At 37.6% G+C, this 24,683-nt stretch overlaps 1 protein-coding gene across 2 annotated transcripts in view; it reads right to left on the bottom strand.

Annotated features, from left to right (window-relative positions):
* The window catches only part of GCH1 (GTP cyclohydrolase 1), a 47,295-nt gene that overhangs the window by 14,911 nt on the left and 7,701 nt on the right, over window positions 1-24,683 (bottom strand). For both annotated transcript variants that reach the window (XM_034992379.1, XM_034992378.1), the window contains exons 2-3: window positions 4,733-4,842; window positions 540-595 (exon numbers count right to left, since the gene is read on the bottom strand). In XM_034992379.1, coding sequence (XP_034848270.1) covers window positions 540-595; window positions 4,733-4,842 — 166 coding nt within the window. The remainder of the gene's footprint in view (window positions 1-539; window positions 596-4,732; window positions 4,843-24,683) is intronic.

Raw genomic sequence — 24,683 nt, 5'->3', positions numbered from 1 at the left:
GCCAAGAAAGGCACAGCACAGTCTCATGTCTGCAGAGGTAAAGAAACCAGAAGTGAATGAATGGCCCTGCAGGACCCCCGAGAGATGCCCGGAGATACCCAGGTGCAGTGGGGTTGAGACCCCCAACAGTAGTTTGATTAAAAGTCTGAAAACAGTGCAGTGCGATGAGACCCCTGCGCAAGTTTCCTCTTCCCACCAGTTAACTAAACCACCCTTAAGTATGGGGGCTGGACTGAACGCACCCTCGGATCCTTTCTAGTCAAGGAAAGCTCTACAGAAAAGGGTATGAGCTAAGACTTTAAGGATGTGCTGGTGGAAGAGGGTTGGAAGGTATGGGAGGAAGGCAGTGAGGGGTGAAAAGAAAAGGGATTTGTGTTTCAGGTCCTCCAAATATGTTTGTCTCTGCAACCATAAATTTTAAGTAGCAACGTGACTTCCAAGTTAGATCCACACCAGTCAAGAAAGCCTTATGAGATTCTTGCCATATAAGGGCAGGTCCTACAAATCTGTTTTCCTATTCACCACACAGTCATACTTACCTCGCAAGTTTGCTGAGGCCAAGGACTTGCTTGTTAGGAAGGTAACCAATGTGAACCTTCAAAGAAGAGACAGAAATCACGACTTAAGTGAAAATCCCATGCTTCTTTGAAACAAAATAAGGAAATAAGGAAACAATACAGTATATGCATTATGTAATTCAACACAATGAAAAATGTATCTTTAAGATACATAGATTAAGACTTAGAAAATGAAGCACTTACAAAAACATTTAGAAAATTACATATATGCAGTAAAAGGAAAATATACATGAATGACTATTAATGAAATGACAAATTTGAAATACAGTCAGGTATTTCCTGGTGAAGTTAAACTCTTGATATAATTCTTAAAGTCCTTCTTCTATTGAGGGGACACACGCTCTAGAAAGTACAAATTATCTTGTAACAAGATTAAAATATAGCCAGGAAAGCATCCTTAATTTTTTTTTAAGATTTTATTTATTTGTTTTGAGAGAGAAAGAAAGAGTATGAGTGGGGGGAGGGGCAGAGGAAGAGGGAGAGAGAGAATCTCCAGCAGACTCCGTGCTGAGCGGGGAGCCTGACACAGAGCTCGAGTCCATAACCCTGAGATCATGACCTGAGCCAAAATCAAGAGTTGGTCTCTCAACTGACCAAGCCACCCAGGAGCCCCAGGAAAGCTTCCTTTAAATGGCTGAAACTGTAACTATAAATATTGCTATTCTAACTTAAAAATCCCACCCCGTTGCCCAGAAAAAGGGTCTCCATATTCTCTGTCATGCTTGGTGGCCTCATTTCCAAGCTGCTGGAGAACACTATCTTTCTGAAGGGAGATAAAGGACACAGCTACAAAGGTGACTTGTCAAGACCTGGACCTTAAGACCTAAGTTCTTATAGGACCTACCTAAGGCCAAGCCAATTCTGTAATCTTAAAAGTCACTAATATCTCCTTTGTCCATGTTACCTCTCTTTGAGCCATGTATCAATTATGAGAAAACATTAGTTCTACAAAAAGGCTAATAAATGGTCATTTGTAGGCAATCAGTTAGCCTAATATAAAATCATAGATTGATTTGCATCATGGTTTGCCTGCATTTGTTGCATTGTTCAGCTAATATTTACTATACATGTAAATAATTGATCTAGTAGTAATTAATGATTTTTCATCTATTAGCACTTTGCTTTGAGAGTTTGAGAATACCAATTCATCACCTTCCTGGTCAGCATAAAGAGAAAGTAAAGTAGCACCTGAACACTGGGTATTTCAAAGAAAAATAGAGTTAAAACTTTCCTACAGAATTAGATCTTCTGTACCACTTGAAATTTTTATACTTATGTGCAAAGCCATACTTTATTGTTTGTATTATTTTTTTATCCTTCTGAAGATCCTAAGTCATTTAAATGTCGATTAGAGAAAATCCTCACGGAATAATATATTTTTTAAAAAGTTAGCAAGAACACAAACACAGAGATAATCATAGCAGAAAGTAACAGGATATAGTGGTGAGAGGCTGAGCACAGATCAAGCTCCTAGGTCTAACCCCAGCCAAATCACTAACTCCTTCTGTCCTCTTGGACCAATCATAGGCTTCCTAAATCCCTCACTTACAATAAAAAGTAATAAGATAAGCGCAAAGTTCCCCCCCTTCTTGAAAAACCTGAGCTCTGATGTCACATGGCCAGCATCATTAATTGTGGGATTGCCAGTCAGTGCATGCCTCTTGGTAAGATGGAATACAGAGCCATCAGCAACTCCATGAACTACTCTTAGTAAAAATGTTTAGCCTTCATATTAGGAAGTTTTAGATCTAGTCTAGTTTATAGGAAATCCAAAGGTTGAACGGAACAAATCCAGAAGGTGGGACACTCCACAGGACAACTGGCCCAGTCTCTTCAGTAAGAGAACGTAGGGGTGGGAGGGAGGAACTACTTTTATAATAAGAGACTTAAGAAGCATTAACAACCCAAAGCAATGCAAATGTGTGACTCTTATTTGGATTCCGGTTTATTTATTTTTAAACATTTTATTTTTAAGTACTCTCTACATCCAACATGGGGCTCAAATTTACAACCCCGAGATCAAGAGTCACATGCTCTACCAACTGAGCCAGCCAAGTGCTCCTGGATTCTGATTTAAACAAACCAACATTAAGACAGTTGAGACAATTGCAGAAAGGTAAATATGGGTTAGTTATTAGATGCTATTTATGAATTACTATTAATTTTGTTTATAGTAGTGCTAGTGTGGATAAGAAAATATTTTAGAAATGTGTATTAATAATTAGTGATGAAGAGTCATGCTGTCTACAACATACTTTATATTCTTTAATATGTTGAAGAATTTACTGCTAACTTTTCAGGATAATAATCAAATCAGAGTTACAGTTCCTTAAAAATCCTTATCTTTTACAGACACATACTGGAAGAAATTATGGAAAAAAATAATATGATATCTAGGATTTGCTCCAAAATAGTCCAGTGGGAACTTATATATAACAAGATTGGTCCTTTACCAATAATACTGAAGTTGGTTTTAGGAAACATGGAACTTTATCATACTAGTCTTTCTATTCTTATATATTTGAACTTTTCTATAACAAAAGGTTTAAAAAAGAGAGATACCACTACATACACATCAGAATACTAAACTTAAAAAGACTGAAAGTGCCAAGTGTTGGCAAGGATGTGAAGTGACTGAGACTCACCTAAGAGTATATGAAGTGTAAAGTGGTACAACCACTTCGGAAAACTGAAGATCAGTATTTATTAAATTGAATATGCATATACTCCATGACCCTGCAAGTCCATTCCTAGGTATATTCCTAATAGAAATGCATGCATATATGCACCAAAAGAATGCTGGTAGCAGTACTGTTTGTAAGAGGAGAGAGGGAGAGAGAGGACAATGTAAATAGCTACCAAGAACAGAATAAACTGTGATATGTTTGTACAACGAAACAATATACAGCAACGAAAATAAGCTACAATGACAGGCAATAACATCAATGACTTTTACAATGTGGAACAACAACAACAAAAAAGCCAGACACAAAAGATTTCATGCTGTAGATTCTTTCCATTTATAAGTTGAAAAACAAGAAAAATGATCTATAGTGTTTGAAATTGATATACTGGTTACCTGTGGGGACAAGGGATGGGTTAGGGATTAAAAAGGGCACAAGATGAGCTTGCAGGATAGTAATAATGTTCTAGTTCTTCATCTGTGAGGTAGTAAGGAATACCTTTATAATTTGTGCATTTTCTATGTTTTACTTTATAAAAAAGTGAAAAAATACTTTAACAAAAAAAAAAGTGAAGCAAATGTTAACACATTAAATTTAGGTGATAGGTATATAGGTACTCGTAACACTATTTCCTATAAGTCTTCTGTTTAAAAACGATTACTAAAAAGTCAAAATAAAATAAAATTATAATGGGGGAAGGACAGACTACTCTTGGTCATAAATCCACATGTTTTCAAAGGGATGTTTAAGTAAAACAAGCTAGATAACATTATCTAGTTTGCATTAGGTTCATTTCTCCTAATACAGAAAAGGTTGGAAACAAATTAAATCCACTAATACTATGACCTCTGCCACAAGAAATTCTGCAATCATTGCTGCTCATGCCATATTATACAATAGTATAACTTGGATCAAACATTATTTAGTCAAAATAAAGAGCAAAGGTTTTCAGAGACTGCAGCAGCTACCTAAAAAAAAAAAATGAAACTTTAATCTTATTATTTTAACCTATTAACATGGTATTTACTATGAAATGTTTGCCCTGAGGACTTTCTGCTACTTTGTTTTTGTTTTGTTGGTTTCTTTCCTTTCCCTTTTTTTTTTAGATTTTATTTATTCATTTGACAGAAAGAGCACAAGCAGGCAGAGCGGCAGGCAGAGGGAGAGGGAGGTGTAGAGGGAGAGGGAGAGGGAGAAGCAGGCTCCCTGATGTGGGGCTTGATCCCAGGATCCCGGAATCATGACCTGAGCCAAAGGAAGATGCTTAACGGACTGAGCCACCCTGGCACCCCTTGTTTTGTTAGTTTCAAGCTATTAGATTAGTTAGGTTGATAAAGAGTAAATGTTTATGTGTACCTCTACATATCTGGGATATTAGGAATTAGCAGGTGATGATCTTAAATATAATAATCCTAATTTTAAAATTTTAATGTGCTTTTTAAAATTCCTAGGGAACAGAGAAAAACTTACCTTTCCAACAAATGGAACTAGATGATGCTCACACATGGAAAACATATCTATGTCCTTCACAATCACCATCTCATCATGATCTTCATCAAATATAGCATCATTTAGGACATCTGAAATCAGAGGTTTGCTTTAGTAACATTTCCAATTTTATAGAAAGATACAGGGTAGAAAAACTAACAATCTCCATGGATAAATATAGACTGACAGTTAACAAAGACAAAACATTAATCCTAACTAAAATATTAAGGGAATGCAAATTAAAATTAGTTATTTTTCTCCCACCAAATTAGCAAAGTCTTTCTCTTTAAATGATGGAAAAGTCCTTAGGATATAGTATTACATAACAAATGCAGGATTACAAACAAATGTGTTTGCTGCGTGACAGAAGGAGAAATTATGCAAAACAAAAGAGTGGCTATTTCTGGTGATGGAAATGAGCTGCTTTCACTTTCTTCCTTACATTTTCTTGTGCCTAACAGTTTCTCTAGAATGGATGTGTAGAAAACCATATCTGACTTCTGAGGCCAGAAGTCCTTAGCCATCTGACTTTGAGGTCAGATCTAGACACCTGTAAACTTGATATTTTATCTATCCCCTAAGTAATCTACTCTTATAAAATTTTCTAGTTACTGTATACAAGCATCAGAGTTAAACAGTTGCCTTCTTCCTTAAGGAAATAAATGCTACAATTTTTATGTATATGCCTGTCCAGATTGGATTTTGACCTCTGGATTCTGGTACATATGGCCAGACATATGACAGACATTTAGAAACAAAAAAGCTTTATTTTTATTTTTTTATAGCTTTTGATTCATTTTTATTTTCAAAAAAGCTTTATTTTTAAAAAGTGCACTGATATCTGGACGTCTTGGCAGCCTACACACATTCAAGACTCCAAGCTGTGTGATTTCAAGGATTTGGGGATACCCATCTACATAGTATGATGAGACAGAGGGGAGGAGGTGTGTTGAGGTTTGCAGCCACTTACGGTTAACTCCCCTCAGAAAGGCAGGCTGTGGAGTGAGTCACAGGGAAGAAGTGCAAACGTCCACCCACACAGCCTGACCTTCAGTGGCCCCGCTGCTACTAGAATAGAGGCTCACAGATATTGAATCATCATTTAACCACAGTTATCATCCCCTGAGTCAGGCTGTTCAGAGATACATTTGATTGTGTAGTGGAAAAGTCATTAGTGTGGTCAACAAAAGTGAATATGCAGGGTTTAGATACACACAGACAAACACAACACTCCTGGTTGGAGAGGCTGATAAAATCCAGGGAAGAAAAGGCTCAGTGTCATTCTTGAAGTAAATACTTCTCCAAAAACAGTTTTCTATTCTGAATACTCTGCCCTAACCTTCAGTCATATTTCTGAAAGAAGTCTAAAAAATAGACCCTTAGTGCTACCCAAAATATCTTGGATTCCCCCAAGATTTTAAAGTCATACATAACATTAAAATCTTTAGTCACATAAGAAAAATTCTTGAAAGTAAAACAAACAAAATTATTTCTTAAAGAACAAAAGAGAATCATTGAAAAGCAGCATCCATTTGTTTTCTCTGGCAAAGAATGAGAGCATCCCCATTTCTAAGCTCTGACAACAACCATACGGCCCATGTTAAAATCTGGTCCTCAAGTTAGGCTAAGTTAGCATCTGGGTCCATCACTAACTAGCTATTGAACCTTCAGCAAAGTACTCTGTGCCTCAATCTTCTAAGCTGTAAAATGGGCATGAAAAAAGTGCCTATACTTTTCAGGGGCATCCTGAGGATTAAATGAGATAACCCACATGTGTTTAAAAGTGTGCAGCTGGAGTGAGTTGTAGCTATTGTTATTACTATTATTATAAGTAAGGTTGAGAGAGTCACTAAACTATGTGTCCCATGCACACGAATACACATCAGAATTTAAAAAGCAATAATTTCCTTCTAAGAGACCACAGAAAAGGAAAAATAGTAACTGCAGTGAGGAAACCTGGAAAAACACTACTTTATCCAAGTGATCCAGGTTAACTTTACCAGTAATAAGACATATTGATACCACGTAGCTCCTGGTATAATTCGATGAGAAGGGCACATCACCTCTGTAGTGTCCTTCCCCACGTGTATAACTGAGGTCTAATCACCAAATTGAGGGACATTCTGCAAAATATCGCAACAAGTACTTTTTTAAAAAGACATGGGAAGACTGAAGAATTGTCACGGATTAGAGGAAACTAAAGAAACATGAAAACTAAATGCAATGGAAAAACTAAAATCTACATGAGGTCAGTAGTTTAGTCAATAGTATTGTACCAATATTAATTTTTTAAGGGATGAGAACTGTACCATAGGCCATATGAGATGTTAATATGCGAGGAAACTGGGGCAAGGGTATATAGATACTCTGTACTATCTTTGTAAGTATTCTGTACGTCGAATATTATTTCAAAATAAAAAAGTAAAAAAAAAAAAAAAGGCAACAGGACAATGCCCATCAACTGGAATGTATAAACAATAGAGTACCACTCAGCAATAAGGTGGAATACATGTACTACTAATACATGTACTAATATGGCTGAATCTCCAAAGAATTATACAAAGTGAAAGAAGTCATATACATACATACAAAAAACTATGTATGAAATTCTAGGAAATAGAAGTATAAAGAGAGAGAGCAGACAGATGGCTTACCAGGGACCGAGGGATGGGAGACAGGATGGACTGCAAAAGGGTGGAATGAAACTTTTTTGGGTTATGGAAAGAGTCTATACCTTCATTATCCTGGTGGCTGTGCAACCGCATGTATTTGTCAAAATTCACATTGTACACATAAATTTGGTGAATTTTATTGAATTTAAGTTACCCCTTAATGGAGCAAACTTTTTAAAATAATCTTAAAAGGCTGTAGAATAACCTGCAATCTTTTGTGTAAAGAAAGTGGAAAGGGGGAGATATGAACATATACACATTTACATGCTTATCTTCAAAAAGAAACACTTGAAGAATAAATCAAGAAGCTAATAAAAATGATTAACCCATAAAGGACTAAGAAAGCAGGAGAGAAGAGACATGGATAGAAGTGAGACATCTTTAAACATAATTTGTTACACAGTTGACTTTGAAATCATGTAAATGTTTTACATACTGGAGATTAAACCAAAAAAAAAAAAAAACTAGTGACCCTCATAAGTCTTAATGCTTTGTGGTAATGGAGCAATATTATGTTGCCTATATCCCATTTCATAAAAGTGAACCCAGGCTATAAACTTGACCAGCCAAATCATTTTTCTTCAATAATGAAGTTTCCCCGCTATATTTATTTATGTTTTGCTCCAACATATCTGAAAGCTACCATCTGTGGCTAATAAGAACAAAACACTATCGCAGATTGTTTTAATTTCCTGCCTGTTATCAGCAGCGAGAAGGTAACCCTGGAAACAAGGATTTATGGCTTTCTATTTCCTACTGTTGGTCATAACCAACAAAGGAAACTGAAAGGGCCTCCAAAAGTTAAAGGTTTGTCTATTACAATGTCACACAAAGAAAAATGTAAAAGTATACCTTTCTCGCATCATTAATGATTAAGCAGTGACAACAAATAACACTGCTGGACAGCCACCCCTTAAGTATTTAGTCCCCTCCTTAAAGTACAGTAAGTCAGGTCCATAACAGGAACCCAAGTTCCTATTTAAGCACCCTCTGAAGCAGTGTGCTTCTCAGACTCCCCCAGTGGGCTTGTTAAAACACAAACCACTGGACCCCAGTCTCAAAGTTTCTGATTTAGTAGGTCTGGGTGGGACTGAGAATTGGCATTTCTAACAAGTTCCCAGAAGATGCTAACGCCCCTGGTCTGGGGACCATACTTTGAGAACATCTGTATTAAAGTTGTATTCAATGTTTTGCGCTGCTACCGAAATCTTCGCATCTTCAAAATGCTCCTATTCAAACATAGTAATATAAGAAACACGGGCCTGCTTCTGCAAAGGTAAAAGGGGGCAAAATCTCTCTCCTGTGAGAGATTCCCCACAAAAGAAAAATTCTACCTAATGGAATTTCTTTTGAATGAATGGTAATAGGAATTAGCATCATCTAGGACGTTTGGTGATCAGCACCAAAAATTAGAGATCTCTGAAGAAGCCAGAATTTCACACCCCATGGACCTTCCTGGAGAACAGTGTTAATAGACAATGAAAGAAGGCTTGGAACACTGAATGTGCATCCATTCTAAGGGATAGGAAAGAGAATGGGGTATGCCTACCGATTTTAGAACTAAGACAGCAAAACACAGAGAGTGAGGGCTAAAAAGTCATGGAAAGCCTCTTTGCTCTTGGCTGGAATTAAATCAACTCAATGGATTAACAAAGACAAGCCTACCCTGACTTAGTGGAGAGAGGTCTGAATCACTGGCCCAAACCCTCCAATATCAGAGCTGCCCTCTACCAGCACAGAGTACTTACTTCATCACACCTCCTGGTACCACTGTCATGTGTATAATTTCTCCCAACCTTGGAGGCAGGCATTGTAGGTTAAGATTTTAAAGTTTCCACACAGTGCCCTATGTGCCATGCACAGAGACAGAATTAAACATAGATCTTCCATTTTATCTAATTAATATGTCAGTCTTTACCCTGTGAGTTTACTTTCTTAAGATAGATTTCAAAGAAAGGACTCCAAAGAAACTCATGTGGCCAAGGGAACAGAAGAATTATCATTGCAGCATTATTGGTAATAACAAAATTAGGAATTTAAATGTGCATCAGAAGAATGATTACACAATTTGGGTAGAGTCATACAATAAAATATGGCCCAGCAGTGAAAGTGAGTGAATCAAAACTGAATTTATTATTTCCTGAAACAATGTCCAATAAAAAAAGCAAGTATTAGAAGTAATAGAAGATACATACAGTATGATGCTTTAAATGAGCTAGAAGAAAAATTACATGTTCTTTATGGGCATACATATGAAATAAAAGTATAAAAATAGACATGAGGGTAGAGGTCAAATTCAGGATAGTGGTTAACTCTGTGGAGGAAGGGTAAGAGGATCAGAAAGAGGTATCTATGAAACTTCATCTATATTTTCAAAAGCAATTATAGCAAAATATTAAGAGTTGTTAAAACTAGATGAATGTTGGTTAAACTAATTCTTTGTGCTTTTCCTTGTATATTTGAGACATTTCATTAATTTAAAAAAATGTTATTGAGTTTTTCATGCACATGCTGGTGTTGTGGTTTTTTTCCTGAAAAAAAGCAAGAAACTGAGGTTACCTTTGCATAGAAGGTCTGGTGCTAGAGGCCAATTACACAGGAAAGACAGAGCCCGCTTCATACAATGCTGCAAACTCCTTCAAAAACCTCCCTAGATCACACTCTGCAATTAAAACAAAGGCTTCTTCTGCCCTCACTGTGGCATTAAAATATTTTGCATTCTACCCCCATTTGAAAAATTTGTCCTACAAATAAGGGCAATGTTAAAACAAATTAAAAGGAAGAAAATCACTATCTCTGCTTTCATTTCCATCATGATGGTACACCTCTTACTAGCACTTCCAACACTCACAGCTTCTTGCACTTAACAAGACAGAGCTAACATTTGTAAAACTTGGCCGAAATAAGCATGAACTCAAACATTCCACAGACTGACATAACGGTGGAAACTAAGATGATTTTAGACCACCATTCACACCATCTGCTGGAGTAGACAGAGGATACGCTCCATGAACTTATTTCATAAACTGCAAGTTTGTCAGCAGGAAAGATCCAATGCGTTGCAGAGAAAAGTAAAAGTTTGGTTATTTTGGAAATTTTCATTCCTGTCATCCCTGGCAGAGATAAATTCCCATGTTGCTTGTAAGCACTTAAAATATAGCCAAGGGGCCCCTGGCTGGCTCAGTCAGTAGAGCATATAACTTCTGATCTCAGGGTTGTAAGGTTGAGCCCCACACTGGGTGTAGAGATTACTTAAAAATAAAATCTTTAAAAAAAATAAAATATAGGGAAGACAACATGGATGGATCTTGATGGCATTATGCTAAGTGAAATAAGTCTTAGTTCACTTGTGAACTCTTACAGAGGGTAGAATGGTGGTTACAAAGGGCTGGGAGGGTGGGAGAGATGGGGAGACGTTGGTCAAAGAATACATACTTCTAGGTAAAGATGAATAAATTCTGGGGATTTAATGCACAGCCGTCTTTTTTTAATGCATACTTTTTTAATATAGTTAATAATACTGTATTACATACTTGAAAGTTGCTAAGAAAGTAAATCTTAAATGTTTTCATCACAAAAAAGAAACAGTAATTGAGTGATGGGGAGGTGTTAGCTAACCTACAGTGGTAATCACATTGCAATATGTAAGTATATCAAATCAACTCATTGTATACCTTAAACTTACATAATGTTGCATGTCAATTATATTTCAATAAAACTGTAAAAAAAAATGTAGCCAAGGCTACTGAAATAAATGTACTGGCTGCCCTCAAAATATTACTGATATGCATGTTTTATTCAGCAAATAAAATACTGGAGAGCTATTCCCATCCTCTTAGCTGGGCTGGTCATGAACACAATGTCTGCTGTTGAGGCACATGTTTTCACATACGAAGTTATCTTTATTAACCAAAAGTTTTTCCTCATTACAACAGTAACGTTTGTTGTGGTTTATTTATAAGATACTGAAATACTGAAATGAGAAAATGGAAGTGCATAAAATTTCTCTACCCAGACACCATTACTTAACTGGCTCTTAGAAAATCACATAGTGGTTCAAAAAGTAGAATGGCAAATTAGAAGAAATGAATTTTAAAAGTCCAAAGACCCATGTTCTCATTTGAACTTTGTATAGATTGTGACCTGAGCTACAGGGTCCTCACAGGTAAGAGGATGGTTTTAGAGAAGGAATTTAACAGGACTCCTAGGTTCCTGGCTTGCACAACGCTAGGGGTGTTGGAAATCAATGCCAAATTACAACACAATTATCCTCCCACCCCCACTGATCGGTCACCTTTTGAGAAGTGCAAAGGCAGTGGCTAGCAGCTTACTGTACTGAGGTAGGGAAAAACACCTGTTTTAAAATACTCAGTTTTTTTTTTCATAGATAAAACTGAAGGCTGCCAATCCTATACATTATTAACTCTCAAAGTTATCCAAGCCTCCAAGCCTAAGGACTCCCAATCTAGTCTCAGTTTACTACTCTGAAAATTTGTGGTAGACAAATTAGAGCCTTAAAAGGCTATCTAAGGAAAGAAATAAGAGTGTATTCAAGGAGTCATTAAAAAAAAATAAAGATGCACACTTGCCAAATTTACTTTTTTAATTGGATAATTTTGTAACTCTTTCACAATCCAGCTGTTAAACTGTAAATGGAATTTACAAAACAGATGGTGGTAACAAGGTCTGGTTCACAGCAGTTCTAAAGAAAGAACACACCAATCTGATAAACTATCCATTTGCTTCAGAAGCCTTTAATAGGCTCATCTCTTATCATCCTACATTCACTTACGCCATGAACTATCAAACAGACGGATGTTATGGAACCATCTGTAATCCTACCCGACAAATTAGTACCAGCAGGTTGTGCAAGCCACCATCATTAGTGACAAATGATTAAGGGAGAAGGGATGTTTTAGAACAGTAGCTCCCACAAATGGCCAATCATAGGGAGCTTTGGAAAATATAGCTTCTCAAGTCACCCTGAGAAAGTCTGATTCACTAGCTTGGGGGTGAACCCAGGATTATATCTTTTAAAAACCCAACAATTCCGACCACCAGATAAGCATAGGCTTTTGAGGGGTGAGAGAAGATGAGGGTTAAAAATGGACCCAGTACTGGCTCTAATTTGCTATTTAGCAAGCATGAACAGTGGGCAATGTAATTCTTCACCATAAGCCCTCACTACAGTCACCAAGTCAGAGGGTGACAATTCCTGCGGAACACTGTGAGATCTGCACACCAGCTGGGAAAGGAGGCTTGGAACAGAGACAGAGATTGACAGGTGGGGTAGGTAACTGGAGGGAGAGGTAAGGCAAAGAAGCTGGAGCCAACTTTCCAGAGCAGGGGCAGACAAGACCCAAGAGGTCCAGGGAAAAGTAAAGGAAGGAAGACTGCACATAAGAAAGTGGTACCCATATCTCTTAGAAAAATATCAGCGATTTAAGAAACCAGTTGAATCCTACAGCCAACTCACTAGAAATCAGTTTCAAGAGTAACATGATCAAGTTTTCATAGGAAGTTCTGACTAGTTTCTGAGCTAGACACAAATATATCAAACCATGACCTCAAGAAACTTAGGACCTGGGGAAATAAAAAATAAGTGAAGGGGATTAAAAGTACACTTATTGTGATGAGCACTGAGTAATGTATAGAATTGTTGAATCACTATATTGTACTCCTGAAACTAATGGAACACTGTCTGTTAATTATATTAGATTTTTTTTAATTCAGCCCCCCAAAATGGAGAGAATGCCTAGAAGCTAAACTACAGAAGCAATAGTTTACATAAAGGAAAAATTATGGGCTGGAAAAAATATGTGACTATATCGAGCATAAAGATTTGATCCAGGCCTTAAGGATAGATGGAAGGAAAGGAAAGTAAGGTTTTCCAGAGGGGTTAAGGAAGAGAGATACTATAGGAAATAAAATACAGAAACACAGGGAACAACAGAAAGTGGACTGCCTGAGTGATTTATGCATTGGACAGAAATCAAATACCCTCCTATTTTAGAGCATTTTTCAAATTAAATTTTACATTTTGCTCATGACTTCTTTCAAGCCCTGCTTTACTCAGCATTCGTCAAAAACAGTTATCTCCATTTTACAAATGAGCAAACTGATGCTCTATTTGGAAACATTAAGTGCCTGCTAAAGAAGATCATACCCGTTAGTATGAGAGCTGGATTTTGACCCCTATCTTCTGATTTCCACAGGAGAGGCTGATCACCAGCCACTGGAAATCTGAACCTGGCCTACAAGAACAATGAACTCAAGGGAGAAAGCCCAGAGGCAAGAAACCAGAATCAGGAGTTGCTATAGTTCACAGTCAGCCATGAGGTGACAAGCCTAAAGCCAATGACAGCAAAGGAAACAAAGAGAACAAATCTGATGTTTTAAAATAAAAGTAGTATTAGTGATAAACATAGGGGTTGAAGGAAAGAAGCTATCCGCCAGCCCAAGAGAACAGACTGAAAGAGCGGCCTGATACCCAGAGGCTGCCAGAGCCCAGAGCTGGTGCACACTGTTTGCAAAAGACTGTTTTACCAAGTATTTATTTGGTTTATATGAGGGAAAATTCAGTAATTTAATGCCACTTTGACCTTTACTTTTTGAAATGAAACTGGACCGGTTTCAGGGGAAAGGAGAATCCCATTAAATCTTCAAACTAATAAAAAGGCTTAAAAAAAAAAAAAGGGAACATCTCTATAGAAGTTTATCCTAGGAAACCAGTAAAGAATCACTTTTCAAACCAACCACAGTCTTTAAATCTTCAAGATCCAAATATTTTATGTCTCCTGGTGTGATACGATATGAAGAAAACAGCATTCTTGCTAAAAATGTTTTCCCTGAATTTAATCAAGTCTTTAGACCTAACCTCCCAGTTCCAGGAATATGAGAGGTAGAGAAACAAGTTAAATGAAAACAAGAAGAAAACAATCACAAATCCCAAAGGTGGAATATCTTATAGGACAATTTACAATCTCTGATAAATCAGTGTCACAGGGTGGGGGGTGGGGGTAGCAAGAAATCTTCTAGATTAAAACCTAACAATTAAATGCAAATGTATGGATCTTGAGGGGGTCCTAGTTTAAACAAATCGTGAGTCAAAGACATTTGGGACAACTGGGGGTGTAGAATTAGGTGTTAATTCTACTATTATGAATGTAGATTAGGTATTAAATGATACAAAGAAATTAATAGTTTTACTAAAGATAGTATAAGTGGTTAAGAAGAAATACACTTTCTAGGGTGACATTTCACCTCTAAATAAATGTCTGATTTGTTCTCAGTAAAATAGGCCATGCCAATATGGCAAAACATTAATTCTGAATCTAGGTAGTAAGTATGTTAGCTGTCCATATACAATTTTGTCCATTTTTATGTTTGAAAATTTTATATAAAAAAATTAAAAGTAAAATAAAATGTCACAGGGCACCTGGGTGGCTTAGTTGGTTAAGCATCGACACTTGGTTTCAGCTCAGGTCATGATCTCAGGCTAGTGAGATCAAGCCCGGTTTTGGGCTCCAAGCTCAACAAGGAGTCTGTGTGAGATTCTCTCCCTCTCCCTCCTCCTCTGCCCCTCCCCCTGCTCATGCAAGTGTGCTCTCTTTCTCTAAAATAAATAAATAAAACCCTTTAAAAAAATTTTTTTAAATAAAATAAAATGTCACAATCCTAACAGAGAACATTGGTTTTCTTGTTATTACGTGCCACCAAGCAATCCAACAATTCCACTTCCAGTTGATAGGAAACCTTATTAACGGACTAAACCCCAAGCGCTAGTATGACTAGCAACTGCTTACTCTTCTAGAAGTGTCTACAGTACTCCTGAGGAAAAAGTCCTTAAATAAAGGCTTTGTCTAATCAAAGGGGCTATAGGTTAGAAGACCACAGGCCCTAAAGAGCATATAGATGAAGAACCTTTTCAAAAATCTGCATCACAAGAAAAAAAGAGAGGGACGAGTTACCATAGAAACTATCAGTGTGGTTGAATGTTTCAAAGGAAAACAGCACCTCTAGTAATGAAAGAAGCCTGAGGTCCTTGGTAGAACCTTACCTGTCAGCTGCAGGAATTCAGCAGAGCGAGCAATGAAACAATTCTGACAAACACACCCATAGTACAGAGATGCAGGTGGGACAATTCCTCTCCTAGTCCAACTGCCACTCCTTCTAGACCAGATCGAGAAAGCCTTGAAAGGAACTTGTCTAGGGTCATAAATTAGTTAGTGGGGATGCTGTAACTAGTCCAGACTAGTTGTTCTTCCCATTATTCCAGGAGGAGTTTGCTGACATACTAAAATCGTTTAAGAAACACCAAATGGACCTAAGGATTATATCAGTGAACAAAGTTTCTAACACACTAACTATAAAGCTGAAACACTTACCTCTTTTATAAAGTACTTCACTTGTAAAGAGCCCTACCCTCAAAAAGCTCAGTTTATAGTGGTGGTGGAGGAATAGGAAGAAATGGATATTAAAATGAAAGAAAAAAACGTGTGGGATAAGCATGACCTCCACCGAGGCAGAGCAAAGGCTCTAGAGGCTGGAGGCTGTAAGCTAATCTGCTGCTGAAAGCCAAACTGTTTCTGGTGGCAACCAGGGGCACCTCCGTGATTGCCTGTGCGTTAACAGAAGCACTTATAATTTGAAGGGGTGGTCAGTTAGCTCTTTGGCAAAGTCCCCACTCTCAGTTGAACTCTAACACCTAACACCTTCATCGCTGCTCATGAACAGCTTACCAAACAATAGATATAATTGTGTTTTCAGCTATTTTAGGGAGAGTTTCCTTGTTTGGGACATTTGTCAATGGCCCTGTTGAAATGAGTTCTGATTCCTACTTAGAAAAATAAATACTCATCTATGTACATAAAACATATCATACCTCATAGCAAACGCCATATGTTCTTGGCAAAGCTCTTCACTTGAAACAGCATTTGGACCAACTGGACCTCAAAAAAAATGCAACGCAGAACTCAGCAATAGCCAGTGTCCTCATCTAAATCTGGTTTCTTATTCACAGAACTCTAGAGAAGCAATAGCTATTGATAAATGGGTAGTGGGTGGGGATCCTCATGGTTAGCAACCAAAATAATAATAAAAAAAAAAAGATCGTGAAAAAAAATTAGAGGAAGAGAACAGATAACAAGGGCCAAATATTTTGGAAAAACAAGCCTCAGGCAGAATGTCTGCCTTGATCTCCAGCTCCAGTATGGGAATGAGGCAGCGTGATTTTTCAAGATAGACTATGCACTAAACTAAGATACTACACTGCCCCTTCTGAGGGCAACAGTGATGGAACAGAAAGGGGAAAAAAATGCAGTCAAGAGAATGGAACACAACAAAACCTCACCACCATGGTGATGAAAAACAAGAAAAAAATCAGGCAAGTATTTTCAGAAGGATAAAAACTATTCAGTTTTACGGGGCGCCTGGGTGGCTCAGTTGGTTAAGCGACTGCCTTCGGCTCAGGTCATGATCCTGGAGTCCCTGGATCGAGTCCCGCATCGGGCTCCCTGCTCGGCAGGGAGCCTGCTTCTCCCTCTGACCCTCCCCCCTCTCATGTGCTCTCTCTCTCTCTCTCTCAAATAAATAAATAAAATCTTTAAAAAAAAAAAGCTATTCAATTTTAGTAAAAATCACAGTGGCACTAACAGACTGGAGCAGCACAAGCTAGGTAGCAAGAAATGGAAGTCACTGTACTTCTGGTTAGAGATGACAAAGAGTCAGCAAGAGAAGATAAGACAGTCTAGAGATACTCGAGAAGTACAAGAGTCAGGACTTGGAGCACAAGTAAGCAAAATCAGAGATTAATCAGAAGGAAGAATCACAGATAAAACAGACAACCAGATTATAAAGACTAGACCAATGAGACCAAATAGACCAACTAGCAACATGCATTCAGGTAAAGTTCACAGAAGGGCTGACTGCCCAGAATGGACTTTTAAAACATCAGAGAGAGGAGCCAACTCTAATGCCTTCTATGCTGACCTTTAAAAAACTGACAATAAATTGCTTTAGAAGTTTCATTTAATTTTAACTCTATGGTACCAACAACTATGAATATTAGCATATTCTTTTTAATCCAGAACACTTAGACTGTAGTCTTCTCTAAACCAGCATGGACAATTTCTGTTTAAACAACAACAGGGGTGCCTGGGAGGCTCAATCAGTTAAGCATCTGCCTTCAGCTCAGGTCATGGTCCTGGAGTCCTGGAATCGAGCCCTGCATTGGGCTCCCTGCTCAGCAGGGAGTCTGCTTCTCCCTCTCCCTCTGCTCCTCCCCTCCTTGTGCTCTCTCTCTCTCTTGCTTACTCTCTCTCTGAAATAAATAAAAATCTTTAAAGATAAATAAATAAACAACAACAACAAAACATTTGGGGTGCCTGGCTGGCTCAGTTAGTGAAGAATACATCTCTTGACCTCAGGGTTGAGAGTTTGAGCCCTGAGTTGGGTGTAGAGAGTACGTAAAAAATAAAAATCTAAATTTTTTTTTAAAAAATCCTCAAAATGAATTTCCTTCTAGGTTCAGCTCAAAAGTTACCTCCTCCATAGTTATCTGTGTTTTCAAGTCTCTCTACCAGAAACATCTGCCTCCCTTCCGACCACACAAAACTCCATATGCTCCTCTTCTCAGGAACTTCGTGTCTGGTCCCTGCTATCACAGGTTCCTTCAGGGGCAATACCAGATGAGCTATTTTTGCTTCCCCTTTAACAGTTAGTGTAGGGTCATCCATAGAGCTGATACTGGATACATAAAAACACATTCATTTAATATATCTTCAATTCTAAGGATTTCCTAAAGTAAGAAAATAAAAATATGACACAACTTTTTAAGATTTATTTATTTATTTGAAAGAGAGAGAGAGAAAGAAGGAGAGTGAGTGGTGGGGAGAAAGAGAGTGAGTTTTTTTTTTTTTTTAAAGATTTTATTTATTTTTTAGAGAGTGAGCGAGAGAGAAACAGCATGAGAGGGGAGAGGGTCAGAGAGAGAAGCAGGCTCCCCGCTGAGCCAGGAGCCCGATGTGGGACTCGATCCCAGGACCCCGGGATCATGACCTGAGCCGAAGGCAGACGCTTAACCATCTGAGCCACCCAGGTGCCCGAGAGAGCGAGTCTTAAGCAGACACTGAAGCCTGACACGGGGCTCGATCTCACGATCCTGAGATCCAAACCTGAGCCGAAACCAAGAGTCCGACACTTAATCAACTGTGCCACGCAGGTGCTCTGACATGTATAAATTTAAGAATATACAACATTCTACAGAATGAGTTACTGGTTTAAACAAGGACCAAATGGGTCTTTTCTAACTTTAAAATGAATCAACCTTAAAGACAGTATGCTAAGTGAAATAAGCCAAACACAAAGGACAAATATGCTGATTTCACTCAAATAAGGTACCTAGAATAGCCAAATGCACCCAAAAAGTAATGGTTACCAAGGGCTGGGAGGAAAGGGCAATAGGTGCTAATTGGTTAATAAGTAGAGTTTCAGTTTGGGAGGATGAGAAAGTTCTGGAGATGGATAGTGGTGATGGTTGCACAACAATGTGAATAAACTCAATGCCGCTGAACTATATACTTAAAAATGGCTAAAATGGTAAATTTTATGTTATGTATATTTTACAATGAGAATCAAGCAACTAAAAAAAACAATATACAACAAGCAAGTGTATCCATTTTGAGACAGTTGCAATTATACAGCAGGGAACACAATTTAGATATGTTAGTACAGATAGAACATAATTATGTTGTATTATATTTGCCTAATTGTTCAAAAAGGAGTTAAAGTAAGTTTGTATCTCTGAAATTTATATACTATTGTAGTTATAGATAAAATTACTCTAAAATATTAAGCATTTATAACTGCATTTAATAAAAAGTACAGCCATAAAAACTAATATTTAAAACAGGAAAGTTTCCAAACAATAAAACCATTAAAAGACATTTATAAAATATAAAATGACCACAACACAATTAAATGTGCTTTAAACAAAATATATAAAATTTTGGTCTTCAGATATCTCTCTCAAAGGATTAAATGGGAAAAAGTTTCTTATGAATCCACCTTAGAATTGAATGCAATTTAGCTAAAATTTTTGCAATTATTCATGAACTCCCCAGTTCAAAAACATCATGAAATATCTTTCAGTCAGGATAGTAAGAAATGCCTCAAAACTAAATCTACTTGGCTTTCTCTTTGCTAAGATTCAAGAAGAAGAGCAGATTTCCTACATATTATGATCTTCACATATTAAATGGATCTCCATATGAAACTGTAACATAGGCACTTAAAAACTGAGGGGCATGATGTCGATTAGAACATGAATGTTGTAGTCACAAACACCTGGGTTCTGCTCTGTGACCTCTGGCAAGTGACTTAGCCTGAGCCTCCTCAGTTTCCACCTCTTTAGAATGGGCATGACCTCCAACTTGACAGGAGTATCATCATGTAAGATCACACATACACAACCTGACCCATCCCAGAGTTTTGAGTCCCATGCTTTTCTCTGACACCTAAGGCTTTTGTTCACCAATATCCAGCACCCAGCACGTTGATGCCTTGATATACACCAAGGTGAAACTCACTTGATCCTGCCAGTCAGGAAAAGAAACCTCAAAAATTTTCTTGCTTTCTATAATTTGCCAGTTTACTCCCTAAAATCCTAGAATCTGGCTTCTGACTACATTAAGCTATTAAAACTAATATCCCGTTCAAATCAAATCTCAGCACTCACGGCTAACATGTACAAAATGTCTACAGAACGTCCCATAGCGCAGGCATTTCTCTTAGCACTTTTTGTGTACCAACTCATTCCATCCTCATATTAGCCCTATAAGATGGATAAGTACTATTAATAGCCCCATATTACAGATGAAGCTACTGAGGCACTGTTGATAAGTAACAGGATGTGAAGCCAGGCAATCTGGCTCAAGTCTACTATGCCTCATGACCTCTTCCTTTTGTTCCTTGTCTCTCATTCTCTCTTTTTTTAGAAAGCATCTTTATTATTTTTTTAATTTAAATTTTAGTTAACGTACAGTGTAATATTGGTTTCTGGAGTAGAATGCAATGATTCATCACTTACATACAACACGCAGCGTTCATCACAAGTAGCCTCTTTAATACTGAACACCCATCTAGCCCATTCCCCCACCTCTCTCCAACAACCCTCAGCTTGTTCTCTGTTCTTAAGAGTCTCTTGTGACTTATTTCCTTCTTTTCTTTTCTCCCTTCCCATATGTTCATTTGTTTTCTTTCTTAAATTCCACATATGAGTGAGATCATGTGGTATCTTTCTCTGACTTATTTCATTTACCATAATACACTCTAGTTCCATCCATGTCATTACAAATGGCAAGGTTTCTTTTCCTGATGGCTGAGTAATATTCCAGTGTGTGTGTGTGTGTGTGTGTGTGTGTGTGTGTGTGTACCACATCTTCTTTATCCATCCATTCATCAGTCAATGGACATTTGGGCTCTCTCCATAGTTTGGCTATTGTTGATAATGTTGCTATAAACATCAGGGTGCATTGCACCCCTTTGAATCTGTATTTTTGTATCCCTTGAGTAAATACCTAGTAAATACAATTGATGGATCGTAGGGTAGTTCTATTTTTAACTTTTTGAGGAAACTCCATACTGTTTTCCAGAGTGGCTGCACCAGCTTGCATTCCCATGAAAAGTGCAAGAGGGTTCCCCTTTCTCTGCATCCTCGCCAACACCTGTTGTTTCTTGTGTTGTTAATTTTAGCCATTCTGACAGGTATGAGGTGGTATCTCATTGTGGTTTTGATTTGTATTTCCCTGATGATGAGTGATGTTGAGCATTTTTTCATGTGTCTGTTAGCCATCTGGATGTCTTCTTTGGAAAAATGTCTATTTATGTCTTCTGCCCATTTCTTAACTGGGTTATTTTTTGGGTGTTGAGTCTGATAAGTTCTTTATAGATTTTGGATACTAACCCTTTAACAGATATGTCATTTGCAAATATCTTCTCCCATTCTTTTTTTTAAGACTTTATTTATTACTTATTTCTCAGAGAGAGAGTGAGTGAGCGCACAAGCAGGGGGAGCGGCAGGCAGAGGGAGAAGCAGACTCCCTGCTGAGCAAGAAGCCTGACGTGGGACCCGATCCCAGGACTCTGGGATCATGACCTGAGCCAAAGGCAGATGCTTAACCAACCAAGCCACCTAGGCATCCCCTCTTCTCCCATTCTGTAGCCTGCCTTTTAGTTTTGTTGATTGTTTCTTTTGCTGTGCAGAAGATTTTTATCTTGATGAAGTCCCAATAGTTCCTTTTTGCTTTTGTTTTCCTTGCCTCCTGTGACTCTCAGGCACTCTCCCAGCTTCAAATGTCAGCCTTATGCTGATAATTCACAAATTTAAATCTCTGGCCTTAAACCATCATGCCATCTCTTGGCCTATTTAAGTCACTTCCTTCTCCTTTGTACAAATACAAATTTAACCACCCTCATCTAAAATTCGTTCCAGTTGCTTTTAGTGCATAAGAAGACACCCCAGAATTTAGTGGTCTATAACAATTTTATTATGTCCCTGGATTCTGTGGGTCAGGAATCCAGACAGGGCACAGAGAAGATAACTGGCCCCTATGCCTCAATACCTGGGGCCTCAGTGGAGATAGCTAGTCAGCTGGGGGCCGGAACAACCTGGGGGATCAACTCACATGTCTATTGTTCAGTGCTAGCTGTTGGGTGGGACCTTAGGTGGAGTCATCAGCCAGAACACCCCCATGTGGTCTCTCCATGTGGCAGAGCTTCCTCACAGCATGGCAGTCTCAGAGTAACTGGACTTTTTACATGGTGGCTTAGGGCTCCAAAGTGTCCCACAGTTCTTCCTCACCATAAAGAAGGAATAGATTAAGTATCAGGTGCTTTTTACCTACCTTAATTCTTAGAAGAGCCCAGGCAAAGCAGGTATTACCATACCTACCCTTTACAAAAAGGGAAAAATGGCAAAGTTAAGAGACATGCCAGTAATTATACAGACAGTTAAAAGAGAAGGTCACATTCAAATTCAGGCTCTTTCTACATGCAATAAAGATCACAATGAAGATCAAGCTCACAAATATATATATCTAACTATTTTTCTCTAATTTTAGGGTAAATGTTTTTCAGTTACCAGATCTTTCTTGTTAGCTAGCCCTTAGGTAACAAAGTATTTCTTTTACTCCTAGATTTGAAACAACTTTGCCAAAGTATTTTTGATTTATCTATTTGAAAATGCATGCACATATCTCAAAAATCAAAAACTGAAAATAGTGAAAAGTCTTGCTTCTACACTTATCTGCTAGCTGCCCATTTCATATTCCTGATTAACATGTAAGCACTGTGTATCCTCTAACTCTTAATACCAATATAAACAACAGTTTATTGTCCCCCCCACCCCATTTTTCCTACAAAAATAACTCCTCTGAGTAATTTAGCCATTCTAAGGGCCTAGACATTGAGGTTACTTTCACATTCAAGGCTATAGTGACAAACTTTGAGCATACATATTTCATGTCTCCAAGTATCTATCTAAGATAAGTTCCCAGAGGCAGGATTTTCAAGTAGCATATACAACTTTGTATAGGAGAGATGTTGCCAAATTATCCTCCATAATGACAGTTATCTTTTCAACAGTAATATCTGTTTCCCTATCACTTCAATAACAGAATGCCGTATCAAATTTCTGGACTTTTGTCAATCTAACAAGGAAGAAATGTATCTTGGCGGCGGGCGGGGGGGGGGGGGGGGGGAGGGCTGTGTGCATTTCTCTTACTGGGAGTGAGGTCAAGCATCTTTCCAAGTGTTTAAAAGTCATTTGTATTCCCTGTCCCGTGAACTGTCTGCTTACAGGCCTTCCCAATTTTTCAATTCTGTTTTTGGCCTTTCACATTAATTTCTAGCATCTCTTTTTATATTAGTGTGATTATCCTATCATCTCAAGAGGAGTTGTAAATATTTCTTCCCATTTTATCATTTGACTTCATTCGTGTTGGTATTTCACATGTGAAAATTCATAGTTTTTATGTAGTTAAATTATTTTCTTTTATGGTTTCTAGATTAAGTCACAATGAGGTAGATCTCCACTGCAGAATTAAAGAAATTAACTCATATTTTTAAGCTTTATTTTAAATACTTTTAAACTTACTAAATAGTTGCAAAGATAGCCTAAGGTATTCTTTTATACCTTCTTTATAGAAATCCAGTCAATAAATTCAAAAGGAATTAAAGAACAAACATCATTATTTTGCAACTTATAATTACTGGATCTAGACAATCATCAATGGCTATTAAAAGTAGTAGGTGAAAGACTGGTGGGGAACTTTATAATGTATAAATCAGGCTGATAACACCTAACGTTGATCAATTTTAACATCACAAAAAGACAGACAACTTGATATTTAGCTGCCTCCTCATAGAAGCACATGCCACCATTTATAAATTATTCTTGACTAAGTTTAAGAGTTATTTTTGGGGTGGGACAGGGAGGCACACCTCTAAATCTACTAGTATATAAGCAATACAGGAGCTAAAGGAATATGTTAAACTGAGAAACAATGAGCAAAACCCAGAATGTGGGAAATTCTATAGGACAAATGACCCTGTTTCTTCAACAAATTATTAGGGGATAAAAAGGAATAGCAAACTGTAACAAATTAAAAGAAACTTAAGGACATTAATCAAATATAATGTGTGAATATTGTTTGAATCCTTATTCAAAGAAACCAATTTGTAAAGAGACACCTGTGGAAAAATCAGAGAAATGTAAACACTGGATAGATATTTGGAAGTAAGGAATTACTGTTAATTTCAAGCATAATATTTTTTAGGTCTTTTTCTTTTAGATAGAGTGAAGTATTTATCAATGAAATGACATATTTGGGATTTGCTTTAAAACAATTCAGTGAGGGAAGGTGAGACAGAAGGGATGAAACAAGCTAGACCTATGTTTATGTTAATAGTTGAGGTTAGCTAATAGGCACATAAGCAGCTCATTATACTCTGCTGTGTACATTTGAACATTTCTATGATAGTTTAAAAACTGATTGCAATCCTGACAGATTTTCTAGAGATTTTTCCCCATGATAATTTTTTGTGCCAGGGAAACAGGCCAGTCACTTTAATTGATACCTTGAAATAATATGTTGACTGACTATAGAAGCTATCTCAAACAGGTGAATTTCGGCAGATGCAGGACTCTTGACTTTACAAACATGTCTAAAGGATGACCTCTGGCCTAAAACTATTCAGGAGAT

This window comes from Mirounga leonina, unplaced genomic scaffold, assembly GCF_011800145.1.
Source record: "Mirounga leonina isolate KUSES-001 unplaced genomic scaffold, KU_Mleo_1.0 Mir_82, whole genome shotgun sequence".
Taxonomy (NCBI): Eukaryota; Metazoa; Chordata; class Mammalia; order Carnivora; family Phocidae; genus Mirounga; species Mirounga leonina.
Note: the sequence above shows the minus strand (reverse complement) of the source record. Positions and strands in the feature narration are given on the sequence as shown.